At 31.8% G+C, this 22,147-nt stretch overlaps 2 protein-coding genes across 3 annotated transcripts; both read left to right on the top strand.

Annotated features, from left to right (window-relative positions):
• The first annotated feature begins 8,572 nt into the window (after positions 1-8,572).
• LOC111916478 (B3 domain-containing protein Os01g0234100) lies at positions 8,573-11,648 on the top strand. Of its 2 annotated transcripts, none has more exons than XM_023912146.3 (7): positions 8,573-8,865; positions 9,014-9,100; positions 9,365-9,396; positions 9,465-9,624; positions 9,703-9,909; positions 10,002-10,098; positions 10,661-11,648. In XM_023912146.3, exons 1-7 carry the CDS (start codon positions 8,749-8,751, stop codon positions 11,383-11,385), a joined length of 1,425 nt encoding a protein of 474 aa, XP_023767914.1. In that variant the 5' UTR covers positions 8,573-8,748; the 3' UTR covers positions 11,386-11,648. The 2 variants fall into 2 exon arrangements, with proteins under 2 accessions (XP_023767914.1, XP_023767913.1); XM_023912145.3 differs by having other exon boundaries at positions 8,574-8,916.
• A 7,630-nt stretch (positions 11,649-19,278) lies between these two features.
• Positions 19,279-21,817, top strand: LOC111916477 (B3 domain-containing protein Os01g0234100). The gene is made up of 6 exons (XM_023912144.3): positions 19,279-19,542; positions 19,675-19,758; positions 20,062-20,205; positions 20,277-20,483; positions 20,634-20,724; positions 20,811-21,817. Exons 1-6 carry the CDS (start codon positions 19,357-19,359, stop codon positions 21,677-21,679), a joined length of 1,581 nt encoding a protein of 526 aa, XP_023767912.1. The 5' UTR covers positions 19,279-19,356; the 3' UTR covers positions 21,680-21,817.
• Positions 21,818-22,147: the final 330 nt, after the last annotated feature.

Genomic DNA, 22,147 nt, shown 5'->3' with positions numbered 1-22,147 from the left:
TTTGTCCTTGAGGTTGCTCTCAGCAGTGCTGTTCCAAACATATTTTGGGCCCAGGGCGAGAAAAAAAAAACGGGCCCTTAAAATTCATAAATGTCATCAAGTTTTTTATAATAACTCAATAATTGAAATAAAATTATTTTTATTATCTTCTAAATATAGTCATTTCCATAAAAAATTTGGGCCCCTTTGAAAGATGGGCCCTGGACGGTCGCCCCTATCGCCCACCCTCTGGGACGGGCCTGGCTCTCAGTAGTCCTCAACAAGCCTTGAAGCTTGCTCAAGCAGACCTCCTCCTTATTCATGTGGTAGGTCATGAGGAACTGGTTGAACCAAGGTGGCAAGGAGTGAAGAATGATATCAATCACTAGCTCTTCATCGAAGTTAAAATTTAACTTCAGCAGGCGGTCGACATATCTCTGCATTTTCTACAGATGAGCAGTGACAGACTCTCCGTCCCTCATCTTGGTCTTGATCATCAAAGTGATGATCTCGTACCTCTCCTGCCTTGTACTTTGGTGGTACCTGTCTACTAAATCCTGGTGCATCTCATAGGGATAGTAGTCCTCGTAGTACTTTTAGAGTTCTGCAGTCATAGTCACGAGCATGATGCAATGGACTTTCATAGCATCTCGCTCGTGGGCCTCAAAGGCAGCGATCTCCTTGGGAGTAGCAGTGTTGACATTCACCTCCTCCAGCTCCCTGCCGAGGACATACTCATTGTCCTCGTAGCGGGTAACAATTCGAATATTGCGGATCCAATCATTGAAATTGGTCCCATCGAGAATCACCCTCCCACACAAATTCATGAGTGAGAACGAGCCGGAAGAGGTTGAGCCTGAAGCGTTATTGTTGTTCGAGTTAGACATCTGAAAAGGAAAAGTGACAAAGTTTGATTAGATAAGAATCCCCAATTAAACATCCAAATGAGAAATTAGGGCTAGGATCCAACAACATTATTTGCAATTTAGAAGAGGGATGCCGTAATCTAAACAAAAAATAATTTGAAGGTAAATGAATGACGATTCACTAATTTCCACCATGAAAACAAAAAGGAAATTAAGTTTTAAATGTATTGAAAATTCCTAGATCTTTTGAGATTCATTGAACTTTTCAATGGCATGTTTAAATCTCAATATGCCCTTCAAGTTTGTGACTGGGATACCGAGGATCACAAACAATGTGTGAATAACCATGCAAATGTACTTGGTGCCCCCAATGTTACAGTCACCTAATCAATGTGTCGGTTAGCCACACACGCTCCATTGATCTATGACAAACATCGAGTCACCCTTTTCCACCTTTGCTAAACCCAAATTAGTGTGTCGGTTAACCACACATGCTCCACTAACGTCTTGGCAAGGGTACAAAGTGTAATTTCATGGAATAGCATCAAATTCATATTTTTTCCTAAAGTAACTAAGATTGAGAATTTTTATAAAACATTTACTTACTTTATTAATCATTATAATTTTAATGAGGAATTAGTTTCCCTATCCTACTAGTTCGGCTAATGACCCTCCACCAATCAAGGAAGCGGTGGGTGAGAGTGAACACCCATTAAACTGCCATTTTATAGGCAGCAACCTTATACCCCCTTATAGATCGGCTTCGTGAATGAGGCCTACTAACGGTAAGACTAGCATTTATCTTATACATATATAATTATTATTCTCATAATATTATAATAATATAAAGGTTGAATTTTAAACTTGTAAAGTTCTAGGGTTTAGAATTTAAATATTTCAAAATTAAACTTTTAATCAAAAATTTAAATTCCAAAACTTGAGGGCAAGTTTTGAAACATTTCAAAACTATCTAGATCAAAATTCAAATAATTATAATCAAACAATTAATTGGTGATTATCTAATTTTGACCTAATCCAGTTTCATGCAAGATAATTGATCAAAAAAAAAACTCAAATAATAAAGGTTTATCATATAAGGAAATAATTAATTGATAAATATATTTTATTTTGATAAGGATAATCACATGAAATTAATCAAATTCGGATTTTATCAATTAAAAACATTTTTGGTAATTATCCCAATCTAAAATAAGCCAAAATCCCGAAAATCCATATGTCTGACACTCCGACTCGCCGAGTCCCCATTTGGACTCGTCGAGTTCATCTTGGGACTCGACGAGTCTGTCAGGAAGAAGGCCAAAAAATTCTATTTCAAGCAATGAATAAACACACGATGCATCAAATACAATAGAAACCAAGCAACGCTCTGATACCACTGATGGGTTTTGAGCAAAACATCAATCCTATGGTGCACATGCAAAACCCTAAAGCTTTGGATCTAGGTTTCTCTATTATGCATGCAAGTTTATCCAAAGCTTATAAGCCCTAGATCTAGCATACAAAAGCTGAAAATAATAACTAAAAACAAGTTTAGATGATTACCTTTCACAAGTAGCAAGAATCTTCAACTTCAAGAGTTTAGTATCACAATTGTAATACCTCTAATGGCTTACAAACACCAAGGCAAGAAGATGATCTTTGGAGAGAGGATATGGAGGCACAAAATCGACACTAAGGACTGTAGGGTTCTTCTAGTAACCGATTTTGGATGCCCTAGGGGTCCTTAAATAGCTGAGCTGCTAGGGTTTTAACCAAAACCCTATTTGGATGACTTAGGCCTTAAGCAGTCCAATGGAACATTCTGGAATGAGGCTTGGACGATTTCAAGGTGGGCTTCCACCCTAATTTTGTCCACTCCCTTAATCCACAAGATCCACAACCCAAATCCAATTATCTTATAGTTGCAATTCTAGTCCCCCAAGTTCAATTAATCTCTTTTGATCACATAATTAATTTCTTAATTAATTTTTGACCAATATTAATTAACTAATATGATTTCTCTTTTAATATATTATTCTTATAATATATTAATAAACCATAATAACCTCTTTCTCCTTTAATCATCCAGCCAAGTTGCTTTAGTGAAGGCAACCCAAAAGGACCACGCTACAACCGGGTCAAGTACATACCAAATATAGTTATTGACTTAGACACTAATCCAACAATTTCATCTCTTTGGTTTACATGATAAAATTCTATACTCGGTCGTTCAAATTGATCAACAGTTAGTGAGTTTAAATCAACCTTTATGTTGTTCACCATCTTCTTTCTTCTTATAAAACTTATGCAAAGACATTCTTGATTCTTGATTCTGAAATAGAATTATGAAATTGAATGAGTATCGAACTAATAACCATTATCAATATTTTGTTATCAAATACACAAATCATAAAATCAAGACAATAACAACTTGATAATGTTCTCAAATTTCAAGTTTAAATAAATTATGAAATTGAATGAATATTAATCAAATGTTAAGAATGTTAATCAACTAATCAAGACAAGAATTCTGATTAATTACACTTATAAGTGGGTCATTTAATTACTTCTTAATCAAATTAAATTCAAGTATTACTCTCTCAATTCTCATGATGTTTGCTTGTTTTTAATTCCACTGATCAATTTTGTTGTTAACGTGTTCTTTAAATCATTGAATCAATCAATATTGTACAAAGTTAAAAAAAATAAAAACGGATTAATGGACCACAACTTGTGGTGGAGAATTATACAAATCAAATAGCCAATGACAATGAATCAATCAAAATTCATACAAAACCAAGTTATAATTTACAAACTTGATATAGTTGATCAGTTGGCTGTTGTCATTGGGCTAATTGACGGCTGGAGGGAGAAAGAAGCCGACAGTTGCAGATAGTCGGCGACCCTGACAGACGATGGTCGGCGAACGAAGCAGGTAAAAAGCGGCTTCGATTTTTGATCAGGATTCAAGAAACGGTGCATCACAGCAGCAAGGGACGATGTGCGGCGTTTGGTTTCTATTTCCCTTTTGTTTTTTTTTTCAAAAATAATTGGATTGGGCTATTGATTAGTGAAAGTGGACTAGTGGAATAAGATGTTGGGTTGTTAAATATAAAATATATGCACTGATGATAAATCTTATTTTGCCAAAAGTAATTAGGTAGGTCTTTTTATATAAATTAGATAGTTCCTAATTTTTTTATATATCTTTGTTCTATTACAAAAAAGGTAGGTCCTAGGACCTACCTTGCCATATGGCACCTACGACCTTGTACTAGACATAGATATAGATTAAGTTCTTAATGAGTTAATTACCAGAAAAAAAAGATTAGATGATCACATAACCAAGATAGAGATATAGAGAAAGATGGTTCTTTCGGGGGCAAGAGATAAAGGTTCCTTCAGGGACAAGAGATATAGGTTCCTACAGGTACAAGAGTATGATTCCTTCTGGAATAAAGTATGGTTCCTATAGGGACAAGATTATGATTCCTTTAGGAATAAGAGTTCCTACGGGGACAAGAGTATAGTTCCTACATGAACAAGAGTATGGTTCATACGGGGACAAGAGTATGATTCCTTTAGGAATAAAAGTATGGTTCTTACGGGAACAAAAGTATGATTCTTTTAGGAATAAGATTATGTCCTTGTGGGGAAAGAGATGATGATTCCCTTTTGGAATGTAGATAGATGGTCCCTACGAGAATCCAAATTGTGTATGATTAGAAAATAAAGAAAAAGATTCCTTGAGAGGAATAAGATAAGAGCGTTCTTTTTAAGAACTTAGATGTAATCCATAAGAGATTAAGTGTATGGAAACCATGAGGGATTTAAGAGAAGAAAAAAGATTAAGGGTCCGCAAGGTATCATAAGAGAGAAGAGTAAGACCGGATGAATATACCCGATAATTGTAATGGTTCGTTGTTACCCTTAGAGTATGGTATGAGACAGGACCGTTGGTTCTGGATGAGAACATAATGTTGAGGCATTAGAGAAAAGATAAAGTAAAGAAGAGAAAGAGTAGAGTAGAGAAAGAGTAAAGAAGAGATAAAGCAGAGAAAAGAAATAACAATGAATAATGTAAGAGATAGAGAAGAGGAAAAATATAGAAGGGGCAGAGTAGAGAAAAGACGAAGTTAGAAACAGAGACAAAGTATGGGAAAGGGCTAAGAGAAGAGCATGACAAACAAAGTATATGATAGGGAAAGAGATAAAAGAGATGAGAAGGAGTAGAAAGGAAGAATTAAGCAAAGTAGAATACATAAAGGAAAGAGGAAAGAATAGAAGTGTATGCTATTAGAGAAAGAGATCGGAAGATAAAGTATGAGAAAGAGAAAGAAAGGAAAGGATAAGGAAAAGATAAAAAGAATAACTCACCAAACACATTGTGTCTGATACTGCAAAGATGTATGTTTTGTAATTTAGGTAGCAACAGCCGTGGTACTAGAGGAGAAGACAGGAGTATAAGGACCCGGATTAGGGAATTTAGTTTCAATTCCTTGTTTCTTGTATGTAATAGATTTTTATTGTAAACCCGTGATTTTTCCTGGAAAATAGAGTGTTTTAATCAGAGTAGAATTCTGCAATGTAAGAAAAACTCTGATATTTCCCTTAGATATTATGTATAGTAAATCCTGATCATTACATAAAGTTTCTTGTCACGTGCCTCCATCCTTGCTTCAAGTTGAGCAACAGTTTGAGACTCCCGATACACCATCATCATCTTAGGCATCATCAACATATTTAAAGGATTTGATATCTTAAACCCACAGAAGAAATAGAAAAGAGCTTATATTGGAATAATATTTATTATAAATATCTCTGTAGTAATTCTTGAAGCTTACATATGGTTTATAGTTTTAAGGAGGAAGAAGGCTGCAAATGTGGAGATGAGTAATGTCAATGGATATACGAACAATGGGAATCATGGACATTATCCATATTCTAATAGGACTAATGGGAGGGTTAAAATAAAAGTCTGAATTAAGTTTATTAATGATTTTTCAACTTCATTTTTTATTTTTTATTTGTATCTTGTAACACCCGATTCAAGGTACTTTTCTGTAGCATCCAGTTTTCCAGGTATTTGCTTTTGACCCTTGAGTTATGAATTGTTTGCAAGATGGGTCCCCAATGGCAATTTCATGATTTTTGGGTGCACTTTGGTATGTTGGGCATACCTAATCCGGGGCCAGTATGCTAGTACGCAGAGTATACATGGTTTAGACCAAAACCATAATATTTAGGGTTTGTGCACTATTTAAGCACCATTATAGCCCTCTGACCTTTCCCTTTATCTGCCTCCATCCCAAGATCGACCATCCTTGCAAAGCGTAGTCTATTTTGAGCATTTTGAGCTTTTGGAGTGAGTTGTGGGCTTTCTTGTTTGTGAAGAAAGATCTTCAAGGAGTAGGCTATGCTTTTAAGACTCTGGATCCAACATCTTCTCTTCATTGTGCACCATTTGGAGGTATAAAGCTCCAACCTTGGCTTATATTCTTCTAGATCTTGGTTATGCTTATGTTTTCTTCTCTTTTGTCCCAAAATCTAGGTCTTTGTGAGTATGAGGTACTCCAAAGCCTTTAAGTCGTCCTTTTATACATTTCAAGGCATTTTAAGTCATAAAAATGCAAGCTTGGATCTTGGTTTGTCCCCACACAAGATTTATGGTGTAGAAAAGGTTTAAGCAAATTAGGCTTTTAGTGTTGGGCTTCTTGTAGCCATGCAAAGGCATAAAGTTTGCAACTTTATGGCCTTAGGGGTCTTATTGAGCTTAGATATGAAATTTTGGCATAGGATCTTAAGGCATTAAGAGCTTATTATGGAGTTTTGCTATAGGACGTGTACGTTGGGCGTAATGCCTAGTACGCTGCGCGTACTGCACCTTAGCCGTGATACGTTCCCATATCGGTCAAGTACGTGGGGCATACGAACCAGTCCAACTTTTGGTCATTTTGGGCCTTGAATCGTGGGGCTTTGTTTGTTGGTCTTGTACCATAGACTTTCATGGTAATGGGTCACTTCTGAATTTGGGCGCCATGTTGGACTTTGGATGATCTTTGGGGTTGGGCCTAGGATTATGTTTCAAGTACTTTTATATCGAAGGGAAAAAGATTGGCATGATCGCATCATACACACACACTACGATTCTGTCTTATTTGACTCAGATGCATTTCAGATGTTTGATTGACGTACTTTGATTTTCCTTTAGGACTTTATAAACATGTGTGGTTGATGGTTTTATTATTATGAAAACATTTTTTTTTTAATTTTGGGACGTTTCTTATCTATATGTTCTTTATGGTTCTCTTGTATTTTTATTTTTAGGGTATGTCTATGACTTTGGACGGTTGAGTGTTAAGGGACCAAATCCAAAAAATAATACTTTGGGATCAAAAAACCAACAAAGTTTGCTTTTGGACCGTATCCCAAACAAATACTATTATATATAACACATGGCCAAGTTTCAAGGGATAAACACAATAAATAACAACATATTTTCATTTGTTTGTATATTATATCATCCTATTTTTATTTCTTTTTATTTGCTCAAAGAATTTTTTTTATGGATAAACTCAAAATATGATTAGGCCGTCTAGAGTATCGGCAACGAGATGACTCTTGGTTTAGGTGAACGACCATTGAACCATAAACACCACGACGGTTCTCTTGTGGTACTGACCTGGAGCCAAGATCCTGGCCTCTCGTGTTACCCACTACAATCCACCACGACCTTTCTTCTTATCTCTTCTTTCTCTTTTGCAGGTTAAATCCATCACGACCACAATCACTTTGGGAAGTATACCAGGTTTGTTATGGAAAGAAGATGAAACATTAGGTATTGGATATGCTCATTGTAAATCAACTATTATATAATGGTTAGGGTGAATTGTAATTTATCAATAGGCGATAATTGTATCGGTTTGTTTCTAAAATAAAGACAAACTTTGCTTTTGTTCCATTTTATATAACCGTTCAGATTTTATAATGTCATCCGAATTTATAATGTTGTTCAAATTTTAACCAAATTTTAAAATGTCATCTGAATTTTAAAATGTTGTCCAAATTTTATATGGTTATAGAAATTTATATAATAATAATAATAATAATAATAATAATAATAAGATCTATTTTAATAAATGAAAGTTTTTTTTGTCATATGTCACATTTTAATTTAATTTGTCAAATGTTATTTTTTGGTTATTTTGAATTAATTTTTTTTTTCCAAATGCCATTTTATGGGTTTTCTTATTTTATTAAATTCCACATAGTATTTAATATAATGATTACAATAAATATAGTAATAAATAGATATCAATTTCATTAATAGATTTACTTTTAATTTAAAAATTCTTAAATTAAAGCTTATTAATTTCTTTTGTTTATTTATTTAAACTTAAAATATAATAAAAACATTCCAATTTTAATAATTTACTATTATTTTTTTTATTTTTTTAATAAATTTAAAGTTCTTAAATATTCAGATTTTAATATATATATATATATATATATATATATATATATATATATATATATATATATATATATATATATATATATATATAAAAGTCTTACATCTAATTAAAAAATAATAAAAAAACACAAAAAAACAAAAATGAAAACAAAAAAATAAAAAAAGGAAATTATATTAAATCAATTGAAGTTAGAAGGTAAAACTAAGGAAGGATACTTATAGGCTTATAGCATAACTCCTTTTTCAAGTGTTAGACTACCACGTGTAACGAGGCAAAGAGCCATTGTTGAACCAACGGCAACTTTAATCTAGCTTCCGGTTCCATCACCTCTTACCCATTTTTCCGTTCTCTCTCTCTCTCTCTCTCTCTCTCTCTCTCTCTCTCTCTTTCTTCCGTCGAACCCTTCACCGTCTCGAAAACTACAAATTATGGCAGCTCCGGTGGCTGAAGAAGACAGCTTCCCCGTAGGATATTCCGATCCCCCTCTTGCAAAAGACTACTTGGGAAGCCCCAATTCTGAAGAAGACTACAGTATTTTCGATCAGGTGACCAAAACCTCAAATACTCGCATTAATGATCCATATGTTCCTTCATCGGTACCTCTCATCTCCTCTCATTGAATGTTCATCATCAAAATTTCAATGTACGCTGGAAATCAGTTAGTTAACACCGGATCTGGTTGTGTTTTGACAGTCTAAACGGAGAAAGTCGAAGCCGATTAGATTTGAGGTCTCTCCGACTGAACTACAAACGGAACGTCCGCCTCCGAAGATTAAGATCGTAAGAAGTTGCTCGAGTTTTACACTCTAGATTACACTTTATTAAATTTTCAATAGTACCTAATTGGATCCGAGAAAAAATTTGGGGTAAAAGGAAAATCTCTCAACTTTTGTTGAAAAAATGTTTGGAACAACATAAATTCCTCTATTTAGCTACGAACACAAAGCATATTACTGTTTAGGGTTTTAGGGTTCATATGTAAAGAGACATTTAACCATTCTTTCTACATTCCATCAAGTTCACAGTTTTCGATTTCATCAACAGGTAGTAAACAATACTTCAATCCCATCTTTGAGGTCAGTTTTGCTTTGCAGCTCTTGTATCCTGCTATGTAGAATCAGAAAATGATGGTTTTGACATGCAGTTTGAAGAAAAGAAAGTCTCCTACTAAAAGCTCCAAATCTCCAATTCCATCAACACCTGCAATGATTCTTGCAGAGGAGTTTCAATCAAGCCTTGGAACCGAGTTTCCCAGCTGTGTGAAGCTGATGATTAGAACAAATGTCACCTATGGTTTTTGGATGGTAATCCCTCTTTCTTCATAACCAATAAACAAAATATGATAACAATATACTTACCCCCCCTCCCCTCCCCTCCCTTAGGGCCTTCCATTACCATTCTGCAGATCATTTCTACCAAAACAAGACTGTATAATGATACTTGAAGATGAAATTGGGGAGAAATGGGAAGTCAAATATATCGCAAACAAAAATGGACTTAGTGCTGGGTGGAAAATTTTTGTGGTTGCACATGACTTGATTGAAGGAGATGTTTTGGTGTTTCATTTAATCGAAACTTACAAATTGAAGGTAACATCATCATCCCATGATCTGATTCAACAACAAGATTGAAAAAATATAAACAATCATTTAATTTTTAATCTCAGTTCATGCTTTTGTAGATTTACATTATAAAAGCAAGTGAACCCAATGAAGTTGATGGTGCTATTGGCCTTTTGAATTTGGAGCCCCAAGAAAATGAAACCGAATTCCCCCCAGGTAAATTATACAACTACTTTAAATAATTTTAAGGGATAATTATAACAATGAGTAGGGCCCATTTAACAAACTTTCTACATTTTTTACCCTTTTAACAAAACAACCACTCATTTCACTCATTTCACAATATGGATTTTGCAAAATTGCTTTTTTAACGAACCCCACCACCAAAAAAAAAAAAACATTTTTTTTTTCACATGGAAAAAAACATTCTTTTTGCTAAATGGACCCTACCATTTTCATCATTTATATGATTACCCCTACATTTCAAGACCAAATTACAAACTTGGTCCTTTTTTTGAAATGTTCCCAAAGTCATCTTTAAGTGTTACCGATTTAGTCCCTGTATTTTACTCAAAATCACAACTTTGGACCAATGTTATTTCCCTAAAAACTCGCATTTCATCTCCCGAGGGACTAAATCCGCAACAAAAATCAAACAGAAGGACGACTTACGAAAGATTCAAATAAACTAGACTAAACTCGCAAATTTGAGTAAACCACGGGGGACTAAATTTGTAATTTGTAATTTACTTAAACTACTTTTTGTTGTGATAAACAGATACTCCCCCACCTAAATCAAAGAAACACAAACACGTGGAGGTCCTGGACCCACTTCCTATAAACATGGTAAAAAAGAATAAAAAAAAGTCAACCCTAGTCAAACCAATCGAAGTTCTAGAACATTCCGGAACCAACAGCGAAGAAATCGGATCAGAAGTTCTAGAACCTTTCACATCAATCGAAGACCTAAAATCCTTCGACCACTTCCGCATAAAAGTCAACGGTCAATGCATTGACTCCGAGCTTCCGGAAGAAGTCAAACTCGGTTACTACAAACTCTGCATTCACAAAAAACAAATCCTTCACGATTGCATTCGCGAGAATATTTACGATAAACTTGTGGTGGGAATGATTGGGGAGACTGTAACAATTGCGAAAGAGATCAAGAACTGCAAGCTCACGATAAGTAAGGAGGAGCTCGAAGCGTGGGATAATTCGTTGAAGTCTTTTGAGATTTTGGGGATGAAAGTTGGGTTTTTGAGGGAGAAAATACGGACGCTTGTGGGGCTTGTTTTTGAGTCGGAATTTGGGGTGGATGTGAAAAGATATGTGGAGGCGAAAAAGGAAGAGAAGGGAATTCAAGATGAGATAATTAGAGTTAAAGGGAAGCTTTTGGAGTTGAAGATTAAGGCGAGGGATTTTGAAGGGGAGTTGGCGGGGTTGAAAGATAAGGCGGAGAAGTATATGATGGAGTTTCGGGATGAGGTTGATGTTCCGTGGTAGGGTAGGGTAGGGGGGAGGGGGAGGGTATTTTAGGGATTTTAGGTATGTTTGTTTGTTGTAAAAGTGTTGACTTAATTTAACTTGTAGATTGTAACTTTTTAGATTGTAAAAGTTGGGATGACTTGCGGACGAATTTACGCGGTTGTTATTTATGACGATGGGAAGGGTATTTTCGTCTTTTAATTATGTTGTCTTGTAGTAGAAAATCGTTTTTTGGAGTGTTGGACTTGTGATATAAGAATGAATTTAGCAAATTTGTATTATTCCTTTGTGAAAAGTAGTAGCTTTTCTAGTTTGATAAGTTTTTTAGGGTTATATTTTATCATTGAGGGTATTTACGAATTTTGTAGATGATATTGAGAGTGGATATTTATACTACCTTGTGTCTTTTTGGAAATAAAAAGTTGTAAATTTTGTCTTGTTGACATTGATTTAAGTATGTCTTGTTGACATCAATTTGAGTAGATATCGATTGAAGTATGTATTGTTGACATCAATTTAAGTATCTCAAGCGCAATAGTTACGTCAAACTTTGTAATTCATTTTGAAATTCGTGATTTATTTATTTATTTTGTAAAAGATAAAAAAAGTTAACGTTTGTTTAGAATGCGACATACACATTCTAACTATAAGCGTTTTGGTTAAAAGTAAACATTTCATTTTCTTTAATAAATGAAGGTTATTTTTGTCATTTGTTATCATTGGATTCATTTTGTCGGTTGTCATTTTCTTATAATTTAGGTTTTTTTTCACCTGACCTAGAAAATTACACATCATTTCCTTAAAAAAAATGATTTTTTAAAAAAGTATTATATTTTGATAATAAAGGTATTTACGGCATTTAATAAGGAAAAATATTGATTCCTTATTTATGGGATGAGTTTATGGAATTAATTTATATTAGTCATTGCCTTTTTTTACTTCCATTATTAACTTAATTCTTAAAAAAAAAAACGTAATTTCTTAGCATTAAAATATGAAAAAAAAACTTGCATGCATCATTAAACTTACTCAAAATGGTAAATTCAATGTTCACAAATATATTTTATATTTGCAAATAATATTATGCATCCATAATTTCATGGGTTTAATTTAATTTAACATTATCCATTTTTGATCTTCTATTTTTCCCCCTCCCTTCTAACAAAAATATAATTAGAATCTCAAAAACATAGTTTTGACTTGAGAGTTCAGAACTTTCTATTTTTTAATATTAAAATTTGATAGTATTTTGGTTATACCAATGTTTCGAATGTGATTAAATGAAAAAAAAATAGAAAAGCTTTTTTAGGAGAAATGTCGATAAATAATCTCGATAATCTCGAAGTGTGTTTCCCCTTTGATGTATGGAGCATTTTCGTTCTATAGTTATGTCTTTTTTCAATTGTCCATAATCTTTTCAGGGTTTTTTAAAACGTTGTACTTTAATAATTATACCGAATTTAAGATTGAAATATTTCTTGATTTTTATCATTTCATTCCAATTTGATGATTTATAATTCTAAGTTATATTTTAAGTTTTGATGTTATGCTAAATTTTAACCCAAATTAACAACACACTTATATTTTTAATAAAAGAAGTCAATATACTTTTATTCTTAACCAAAATGTCAACTTACATAAATGATATGTTTTAATGATAAATGATATATTTTCAATGCATTGTGTGTTTTTTGAAATATGATATGTTTTTTAACGTCTATTAATACATGAGAATAAATATCATCCATTTTTTAAAAATAATATTGTTTTATTAGTTTTGATGTTTTTTTATTTTGAATTTGTAACCGTGAAACACATCTAGATCTAAGGATTATGTATTTATTGAAAAATATATAATTAATATTACATTTATTAGGATAGATCATGTAATACTCATTTGCATGTTTTGCTATCTCTTTTTTTTTTCTTAACGTCCAAATAAAAAATAAAAAGTGTAATATATCATTCTATGCATATCATACAATGTATTTTAATCAAACTTATAAATTGACAATTTATATATTATATAAATTATACAAATGTCGTCCCCAAATTTACAAAGTATTATATTAAAATTTTGGAGTGTTTAGTTTTTCATATTTAATTTTTCTTTTTATCATCAACCCGTGTATTTACACGGGTCTCGCAACTAGTGATGTAATATTTGTTGCAAAAACCGAAAAAAAAATATTTTGAGGGACTCCATTTTAACTATTATTATTATATTCAAGTAAAAAAAATAGCATGATTATGATGTATGAATATATAACTAAATTATTTTGTGTAAATATATACGTAAAAAAAATATTAGAAAACATGGTACAATGGTGGTTATATATTTTTGGAAATTGATGAAGTTCAAGAGGGATGTTAATTAATGGGAAAAGGATGTAACATATTTTTTGTTTTGTATAGGTTTAGTCCTTAAATGGTTTTTTCTTGTAAAATAAATCATTTAACTTGTTTTGTACACATTCAATCCTTATGACCGATTATTCTAGATTATGACTGGCTACTTCATGTTAAGTTCTCATTTTGTACACATTTAGTCTTTAATGTTTTTATTTTTGTTGCAAAATAAGTCCTTACTGTTTTTGTACACATTCAGTCATTACGACCTTTTTTTGGTTTTTCTCATATGACATCCTACGTGGGACAATCATTAATAATGTATTCTCATACGTGGTTTATCCCTCACTTATATCAGTAACCCAATTCAAGTATCGGTCAAATATTGTTGATGCCCTAGTTTCCTCTAAGAATATGTCTTAAGCTTCAGTTTGACCACTTTTCAGCAAATAGGTTTTTTGTTCTTTTCAATTTGACCCCAAAATTTAAAGATGAACTTGAAACTATTAAATAGGTGGTTTCATGTCTCACCCATGTATGAGAACACTTCATTAATGATTGTCCCAAATAGGATGTCATGTGAGCAAAACCTGAAAAAACTTATCATAAGGATTGAATGTATAAAAAAACAATAAAGACTTATTTTGCACAAAAAAAAGTAATATTAAGGACTAAATGTGTACAAACTGAGAAATTAACATGCAGTAATTGGTCATAAGGACTGAATGTATACAAAAATAAAAAGTTCAAGAGCTTATTTTCCAAAAAAAACAATAAGGACTAAACATATAGAAACCAAAAACTATATTACCCTTTTAAGTCATTTTCCTTTAATTAATCTCACCCTTTGTCATATACTCATTTGTCAAATACTCATGTAGTTACCGGTTCAAACAAGAGAGTGGGGAAAGATGATAGTCCTTTGAAGGAAGATGTCATCAAATTCCAAATCCCATGATTTTTTTGGCAGACAACAACAATAAAAAATCGGTTGTGTTAGATAATTTGAAGGACATTTTTTGACTCTTCCAAACTGTTCTAGCATGTGTAAAAAAAATGATATTTAGATGTGGATTTGAGGTATGTCGAATAGTTGAAGATCTTTAGGTGTTGTTCGAGTTTGCTAATTCCCAGGCATGTTAAACATTTTGCTAAAGCATCATGTCATCAAATTATGGTTTTACGGAAAAAGGAGTGTACATGAGATTTTATGTTTATGGATGATGATCTTGGCGAAATTTGTACAACTAGTTACACATTGAATCTGATTAGGTGTGGTGCTAAAATAAGAAACTATTTATGTTTATGTTAAAATTTATAAAAACATTCTAACCTTGAGAGCATCAAAGAGATGTCAGTTATATAAAAACTTACCACAAAGTTTTTTCTTCTACCAGTTGAAAAGATGTCATTTATATAATAAAATCTTATCACAATGTTTATCTTTTAATGGTGAACTAGAGGGTATGTCCTTGCGTTGCTAGGGGTCGAGAAGTTTTTTTTTTATTGTTTTCTTGGTTGTTTCAGATTTCACAGTTCGTGTTTGTTTATGGGACAATTTTTTAGAATATACATAAGGGACGAAAGTTGATAAAATATAAAAAACTATGGTGGTTGTATGTTGAAAAACGAAAAATAATATTAGAGAAGGGACAAAAACTGCCAAGTTGTAGAAAATATTATGGCTTATTGTAATTAATATTAGAGTATGGACCAAAATTGTCATGTTGTAGAAATTATTGTAGCAAAATGGTGTAACATTAAAAAATAAAAGACTAAAAGTGTTAACATCTCAAACAATTGTTGCCAAAGTTTGAAGAAGAAAACTTTACTGTTCAAAAAAAAAATGCAATAGGTAACGGTTACTGTTCCTAAAGGAACCTCTATTAATCTATATATAAATTGTGAATATTTCAAGATAAACAAACTTTATTTTTTTTTAAAATGATCATTTATTCTGCTGAAAAAAATCCACGAGTTAACGTGAAGGATCTTTTTCACTAATGAATTGAACTATGCTAAACTCTCAAGCCGATCAACAAAAACTGCGACATGACTTTTTCTGAATTACAAACTAATGCTAAACGGCTCACATTCATCAACAAAATTCTGTGACAACAAAATTTTAAACACTAATATTCATTCATTACTAAGTTCATATATATATATATATATATATATATATATATATATATATATATATATATATATATATATATATATATATATATATATATATATATATATATATATATATATATATATATATATATATTACAAAGAAAGAAAAAAAAGTAGTAATATAAAATTTTGACATCTTCCTAGTATTCTACTTTTCGTTTTCAGAGAGTTATTGATGTTGGGGTTTTTAAATGAGTTTGACATTGGCTATGTCGTTATTTGGTCTGATGCTTGATAGTAATCTGCGAAGGGGTATTTTGAGAATAATGTTGGCAAATTGGACAAGTATAGTTATATCGACATCCATATTTGTAGCATATGATGTTTTTCCAACGTGTTTTTAAAGATATCTTAGGATAATGATTGAAATATACATATAGTATAGTCGATGGATCTTCTTTGGAACTAGAAATTGAGCTCGAAGGATTAGATGTGCCTAATGAAGAAGAATCGTTGGAAGTGGAAATAAGAAAAGTGAACAGAAGCTAGGTTGTTGACATATATCATATGTCGATAGTTATTGTACAAGCTTTGATCATACATACCATTATGAATTGATTTAGAAAATAATTCACACACAAGTTTTGTTGATCCATAAACTCTAGTCGACGTTATATATACACAAACATATTAGACTCACAGATGGATATGTCACATTTTGTGTTACCTAAAGTTACGATGTGAGCTCTTTGCATATAAAATAGATAGTTTGATCGTGTATTCGTGTCATGAAAACGTGTCAGATACGAATTTGACACGATACGATTACATGATTAAAAATAAGCTTTATCTCAATTTTTAAGATGTATTCGTGTCGTGTATTCGTGTCGTGTCGTGTCTCTCACAGATTCGTGTCTTCGTGTCTGAAATTGCCAGACTTTGATGTTGGATGATTGAGTTTGAAAGAGCAAAAACAATAGTTTGGTGTTGGAAGATCAAATGTTAGGACCGAAGGAAATGAAGTTGTAGTTGAAGAAATAGGATGAAAATATTAGTTTGAAGTATGAAAAATAAAAGTTTGCAAACGTTATCTTACTTATGTTGTTTTGGCCGTGGCGATAGTGGTTTTCACAATATCTATTGTAATATTTATTTTAGATATTGTAATATTTATTTTGTAATACTTTGATGGATTTGCTATAATTAGTAGATTATTAAAAGTTTTTATCTTCATAAATAACTACGGTTATAATAGAGAACAAATAGGTAATCAACAAACAACAAAACATGATAACTATTTCATAGACTAGAAAACAAATTGTTACATTACAAAGATTACATAAAAACTTCAACAAACATGACAAATAAGTTGAAAAATCGATGACTAACAAGAAATGGCAACACTAATTGGTAGAATGTAAATATACACGTTTCTCCACTGCCTATTTAAGAATTAATTGTTACATATTTATTAAGCATTTTAATACATCGATAGAGGTGGTGCCTTAATCATTCTATACTAAATAGTAAGAAAGCATAAAAAATATATATGTATTTTTTTTTATCGGTGTTAACATGATCACATATGAAGAGGTAAATGAATGGTCATCGAAGACCCTCTTCAATCGATAGTGTAATCCTTATGTAGATCTTAATTCATACTAAATTATGTAGATCTTAATTCATACTAAAGTCCCGTTTGATAGTTTCTGTCTGGAAAAGTGCTGTCTGGTAAAGTTTTCTGACCGGGAAAGAAGCCATGCTGTTTGATTGTACATCTGATTGACTATGCTGAATGATGAAAAAAAATAATAATTCAATAAAAAATAAAATTAAAAAAAAATTATTTTAAAAAATTAATAATCCAAAAAAGAAAAAAAGAAGTGAGGTTTGGTGCATAATTGTCTTTCCAGCTCATTCAGCCAGAAGGATATGATTTTGAGGCTTTCTGGAAAAGTCATATCTTACTGAGAAAGACATTTTTTTTGTGCAAGTCAAACAGTCTTTCCGGTCCATTCAACCAGAAAAATCTGTTTGGACCTGGACGCATATCAAACGGGTCCTGAGACTATAAGTAAATTAATCATCAGTTGCTTGGTTGTCTTTTTGTGTATCGACAAAAATTTATAGTTAAATCAAAACAATAAAAAACAAACAAGATTATTAGTGATTTTGTAAAATAAGAGAGATGTAAAATATGTAAAAGCAAAGATAATTATGAATTTGAATATAATTCATGATATTTTAAGATTATAATGATCATAAAAGCACATAGCAAAGAAAACACAAAAATTAGAACTTAAATATGATGACCCACTACAAATCTTGTTCTAGCAACTTTTAGCATAAAATAGTAATTCAACTTATGGTGTAGATCAAGTATTTACTCTTGTGTGGAATGGTAAAGTTGATCTTTTAAAGTTTACTAGTTTCTAATTAACCTATAGTATAATATATTAATACACTATTCCCTTTGGTTTTTCTTTTGTAAATCGTATTCTGTATGTAATCCAAAAAAATATTACTAATTATGAAAAATCATTAACTTTTTGTGACCATAAACATATTTCCAACAAATATGTACTAGATCACCATCTGTGTTTGCATTGTTTTCTTTATTAAACATCTTTTATGAACGTTTTGGTGATATATTTTGTATTGCAGTAGTTTTTCTCCTGATATTAACATAACTTGCAAGTATACAAAATGTTTTTTTTTTTTTCGCAAACTAATAATGTAACCAATTGTACGTAATATCGAGCTAAGACTTGAAAACCATAATATCGCTAATTTATGGTGATCAATCCACAGGTTAGTGGTTGTTTTTTTTAGTAAATAAAGTCTCATTGGTTATCTAGAAATACAAGTACACCTTTTATGGTCATTTTAATAAATAAATCTTATATTTAATCCTCAAATATTTTTTACTAACTAATTTGGTTAATCTTGATCTTTAATATTAAATATTTAATTCGTAACAGTCATATAATATTTTTACCATATATGGTTATAGTTGTGTAATGTTTTTTATTCTATTGTTATACAAAAAAAGTAAAATATAAACTCTTCTTTAAACTCTAGATTTAGAATTACTTTGTTTAGTTTCACGTACAGTAATATATTTATTATACTAAATGTTATTGTAATATAATATTTTAAAAAATACATTTTGATTAAAAATAGCAAATTGAATGATAGAGTTTTATAAAATATTTTTTAAAATAAATTAGATAATTATAAAAACATTTTAAGCAGTTAATAATTTGAAAAAAAAGGTAAAATAGTTATTTTTTTTTTTTAAATTATGATAATAATTTTTTTATAATAAATTTTGTAAACATCTAAAAAAAATAAAAAATTATATTTATAATATACGTAAATAATGTTGGGTAATGAATGATATTTTTTAGGTAAAAATGCAGAAAATCAATGATATTTTTCCGACAAAAAAATAGTCTTTGTTGGGTAAAGAAAAGTGTAAAAGCTTCAAGAGAGTGTTCTTCCACCGCGGACCTGTTGATGATTCTTCGTCCTCTCCGAACGATGTCAGATTCTCCGACGAGTGATGAAGGAAGTTCCGATCTTCAACTCGCAAATAATGAACTGAAAACCCCCAATTCATTAGATGCTCTTGTGACTATCGCTCAACTACCACCATCGTTACCCTTTCCTTTTGCTCCTATCACACCATTAACTAAATTATCGGTCTCTCTCTCTCTCTCTCTCTCTCTCTCTCTCTCTCTCTCTCCCTCTCTTTCTACACATATTTACACAATTTCTTATTGTGTCTGCATAATTTGATTCATTAATGGTTAGATCTGGTTGTGTTAATCACAGGGTAAACGAAAGAGGTTGAAGACCTCGAGATATGATTTTCCTTCAAACAATGCAGAGAAGAAACGTTCATCTTCAAAACATAAGGTGATCACTGATCAGATTTCGAGTTTGTTTTCTTAAATTGTTGTGTTTCATCTATTCTACAACGGAATTATCTAACATTACGAGTTTCGATAGTCAAAATTCTCAACATCAAAACTTCATAATCGTTACGATAGTTAAATACTTCGCGATCTGTTCATACTGTGATGTTTATCAAGCTAGAATTTATGGTTTTTAGTACAAACCCCCAAAACTGTTGATGAAAAACCCTAACACCATGAATGAAGTGATTAATTTCAGTTACGTTAACACATAGTTGAAAAAGATTACTGTTTTCATTATCAGGCGAAGCATGATCCATCGGATACTCCAGCCCAAATCTCACCAACTATGATTCGAGCAGGGGAGCTTCAATCAAGCCTTGGATCTGATCATCCTAGCTTTAAAAAAATCATGCTCAAATCACATGTTGTTAGTTGTTTTTGGATGGTAATTTGACTAATTTCACTATATAACTTGTGAAATTTCTTTCTATTTTTATAATAAATTTCTGTTTGCAGGGTCTTCCAGTGCCTTTCTGCAGATCATTTCTACCAAAACAAGAAACTTTAATGGTGATTGAAGATGAAAATGGACAACAATATAAGCTTAAATATATTGCTCATAAGACTGGACTTAGTGCAGGATGGAGGAACTTTGCAATTGCACATAAATTGCTTGAAGGAGATGTTTTGGTTTTCCAGTTAGTTGAATCCAACAAATTTAAGGTACAAATCTTGCTCTTTTATCTGTCGATTTTAATTATATTATGTAGCAATTCAATTAGTATCGAAATTTTTTTGACTTGTTAAAGCAAAATATAAAACATCAAAATGTAATTTTTCAGTAGTTAATCAATTTTTTTGACCTATTTTTAGGTTTATATTGTAAGGGCGAATGAATCAAAACAAGTTGATGATGCTCATAACCTTTTAAACCACAATACAAATAAAAATCACAAGACTCAAGGTTTGTCATCATCATCAATTCAACTTAAACCACTTTTCTTTTTTTCTTTTTTTTTTTAAATGTTAATTGACGCGATAACTATGCAGCAAAATTGGTCAACAAAAGATCTGAGCCCCCTACGCTGGCTTCTGAGTTGAATGTCAACTCAAAAGCTGAAGGGGGTCCACATAAACCAGATCTTCCATCAAAGAAAGTCAAATCAAGATTGGTCTACAAAAGATCTGAACCCCCTACACAGTCTTCTGAGTTGAATGTCAACTCAGATTCTGAAGGGGGTCCACACCAACCAGATGTTCCAGTAAAGAATGTCAAATCAAAATTGGTCTATAAAAGATCTGAACCCCCTACACATCTTTCTGAGTTGACATCTCTTGTCAACTCAGAAGCTAAAGGGGGTCCACATCAACAAGCTCTTTCGTCAAAAAAAGTCAAAACCTTCAAAGACTTTCGCATTACGGTCAACAAACAATGCATTGACTCGGAACTGTCAGAAGAAATCCGAATGAGTTACTATAAATTATGTAACGCGAAAAAAGAACTGCTTCACGATAACCTTCCGGAAGGTTTGTATTATAAGTTGGTGGCGGGGATGATTGGTGAAACTGTAAATATCGCGAACGCGATCAAGAACTGCAAGCACACCACAACTAAGGAGGAATTCGACGCGTGGGATAGTTCCTTGAAGTCTTTTGAACTTATGGGAATGAAAGTAGGGTTTTTACGCGATAGGATACATATGCTTGAAAAAGCCGTGTTTGATTCCGAAAATGTGAAAAAATACATGGAGGCTATTGAGGAACGAAACCGAAATGGAATCACAATGAAGATTTTGGAGGCGAAGATTGCGGATTTGAAAGAAAGTAATAGGAAGATTGATGCTATTTTAGGTAGTTTGAAAGAGAAAGTGGAGGGGAATGAGGTTGTGTTTCAAGAAAAGGTTAATGAACCATGGTAGGAAATTAGGAATGTCTTAACTCTTAAGGTGATTTTTTTTGACTTTGTAGATAGTTGAATTTAAGGCTTGTATGTTGATGGTGTGTAATGTTATTTTATGTAGTTGACTAAATTAGGGTAAATTTTTATTTTTCTAGTATTTTGTTTTGTAGTGTTAATTAATTTTATAATTGGGTGTTATTTGAAATTGATGATATTAATTGTTAATTAGTTGTCTAAAATAGGTTAGTTTATTTGGAAAAGAATTTAGAAACGAGAGGGATATTAATTGTTAATTAGTTGTCTAAAATGGGTTAGTTTATTTGGAAAGGAATTTAGAAACAAAAGGGCAGAAGTTGTGTAAAAATTAAATATAAGTATACAGTAATAATAAAACACTAGGGGTGACAATTTATGACACCACACGATAAAAATATACGACATGAAACAAAATTGGGACGAAACTGAAATTTGAACGTGTTCGTGTTAA

This window comes from Lactuca sativa, chromosome 4 (assembly GCF_002870075.4).
Source record: "Lactuca sativa cultivar Salinas chromosome 4, Lsat_Salinas_v11, whole genome shotgun sequence".
Lineage (NCBI taxonomy): Eukaryota > Viridiplantae > Streptophyta > Magnoliopsida > Asterales > Asteraceae > Lactuca > Lactuca sativa.
The sequence above is the reverse complement of the archived record's forward strand: the minus strand, read 5'-3'. Positions and strand labels throughout refer to the sequence as shown.

Bases quoted from the DNA above. Each gene is read 5' to 3' on its own strand.
- LOC111916478 (XM_023912145.3), top strand. From the start codon at position 8,749: ATGGCAGCTCCGGTGGCTGAAGAAGACAGCTTCCCCGTAGGATATTCC. The intron at 8,917-9,013 runs GTACCTCTCATC...GTGTTTTGACAG, and splicing joins ATCCATATGTTCCTTCATCG to TCTAAACGGAGAAAGTCGAA. The intron at 9,101-9,364 runs GTAAGAAGTTGC...TTTCATCAACAG, and splicing joins CGCCTCCGAAGATTAAGATC to GTAGTAAACAATACTTCAAT.
- LOC111916477 (XM_023912144.3), top strand. From the start codon at position 19,357: ATGATTCTTCGTCCTCTCCGAACGATGTCAGATTCTCCGACGAGTGAT. The intron at 19,543-19,674 runs GTCTCTCTCTCT...TGTTAATCACAG, and splicing joins CACCATTAACTAAATTATCG to GGTAAACGAAAGAGGTTGAA. The intron at 19,759-20,061 runs GTGATCACTGAT...TTTCATTATCAG, and splicing joins GTTCATCTTCAAAACATAAG to GCGAAGCATGATCCATCGGA.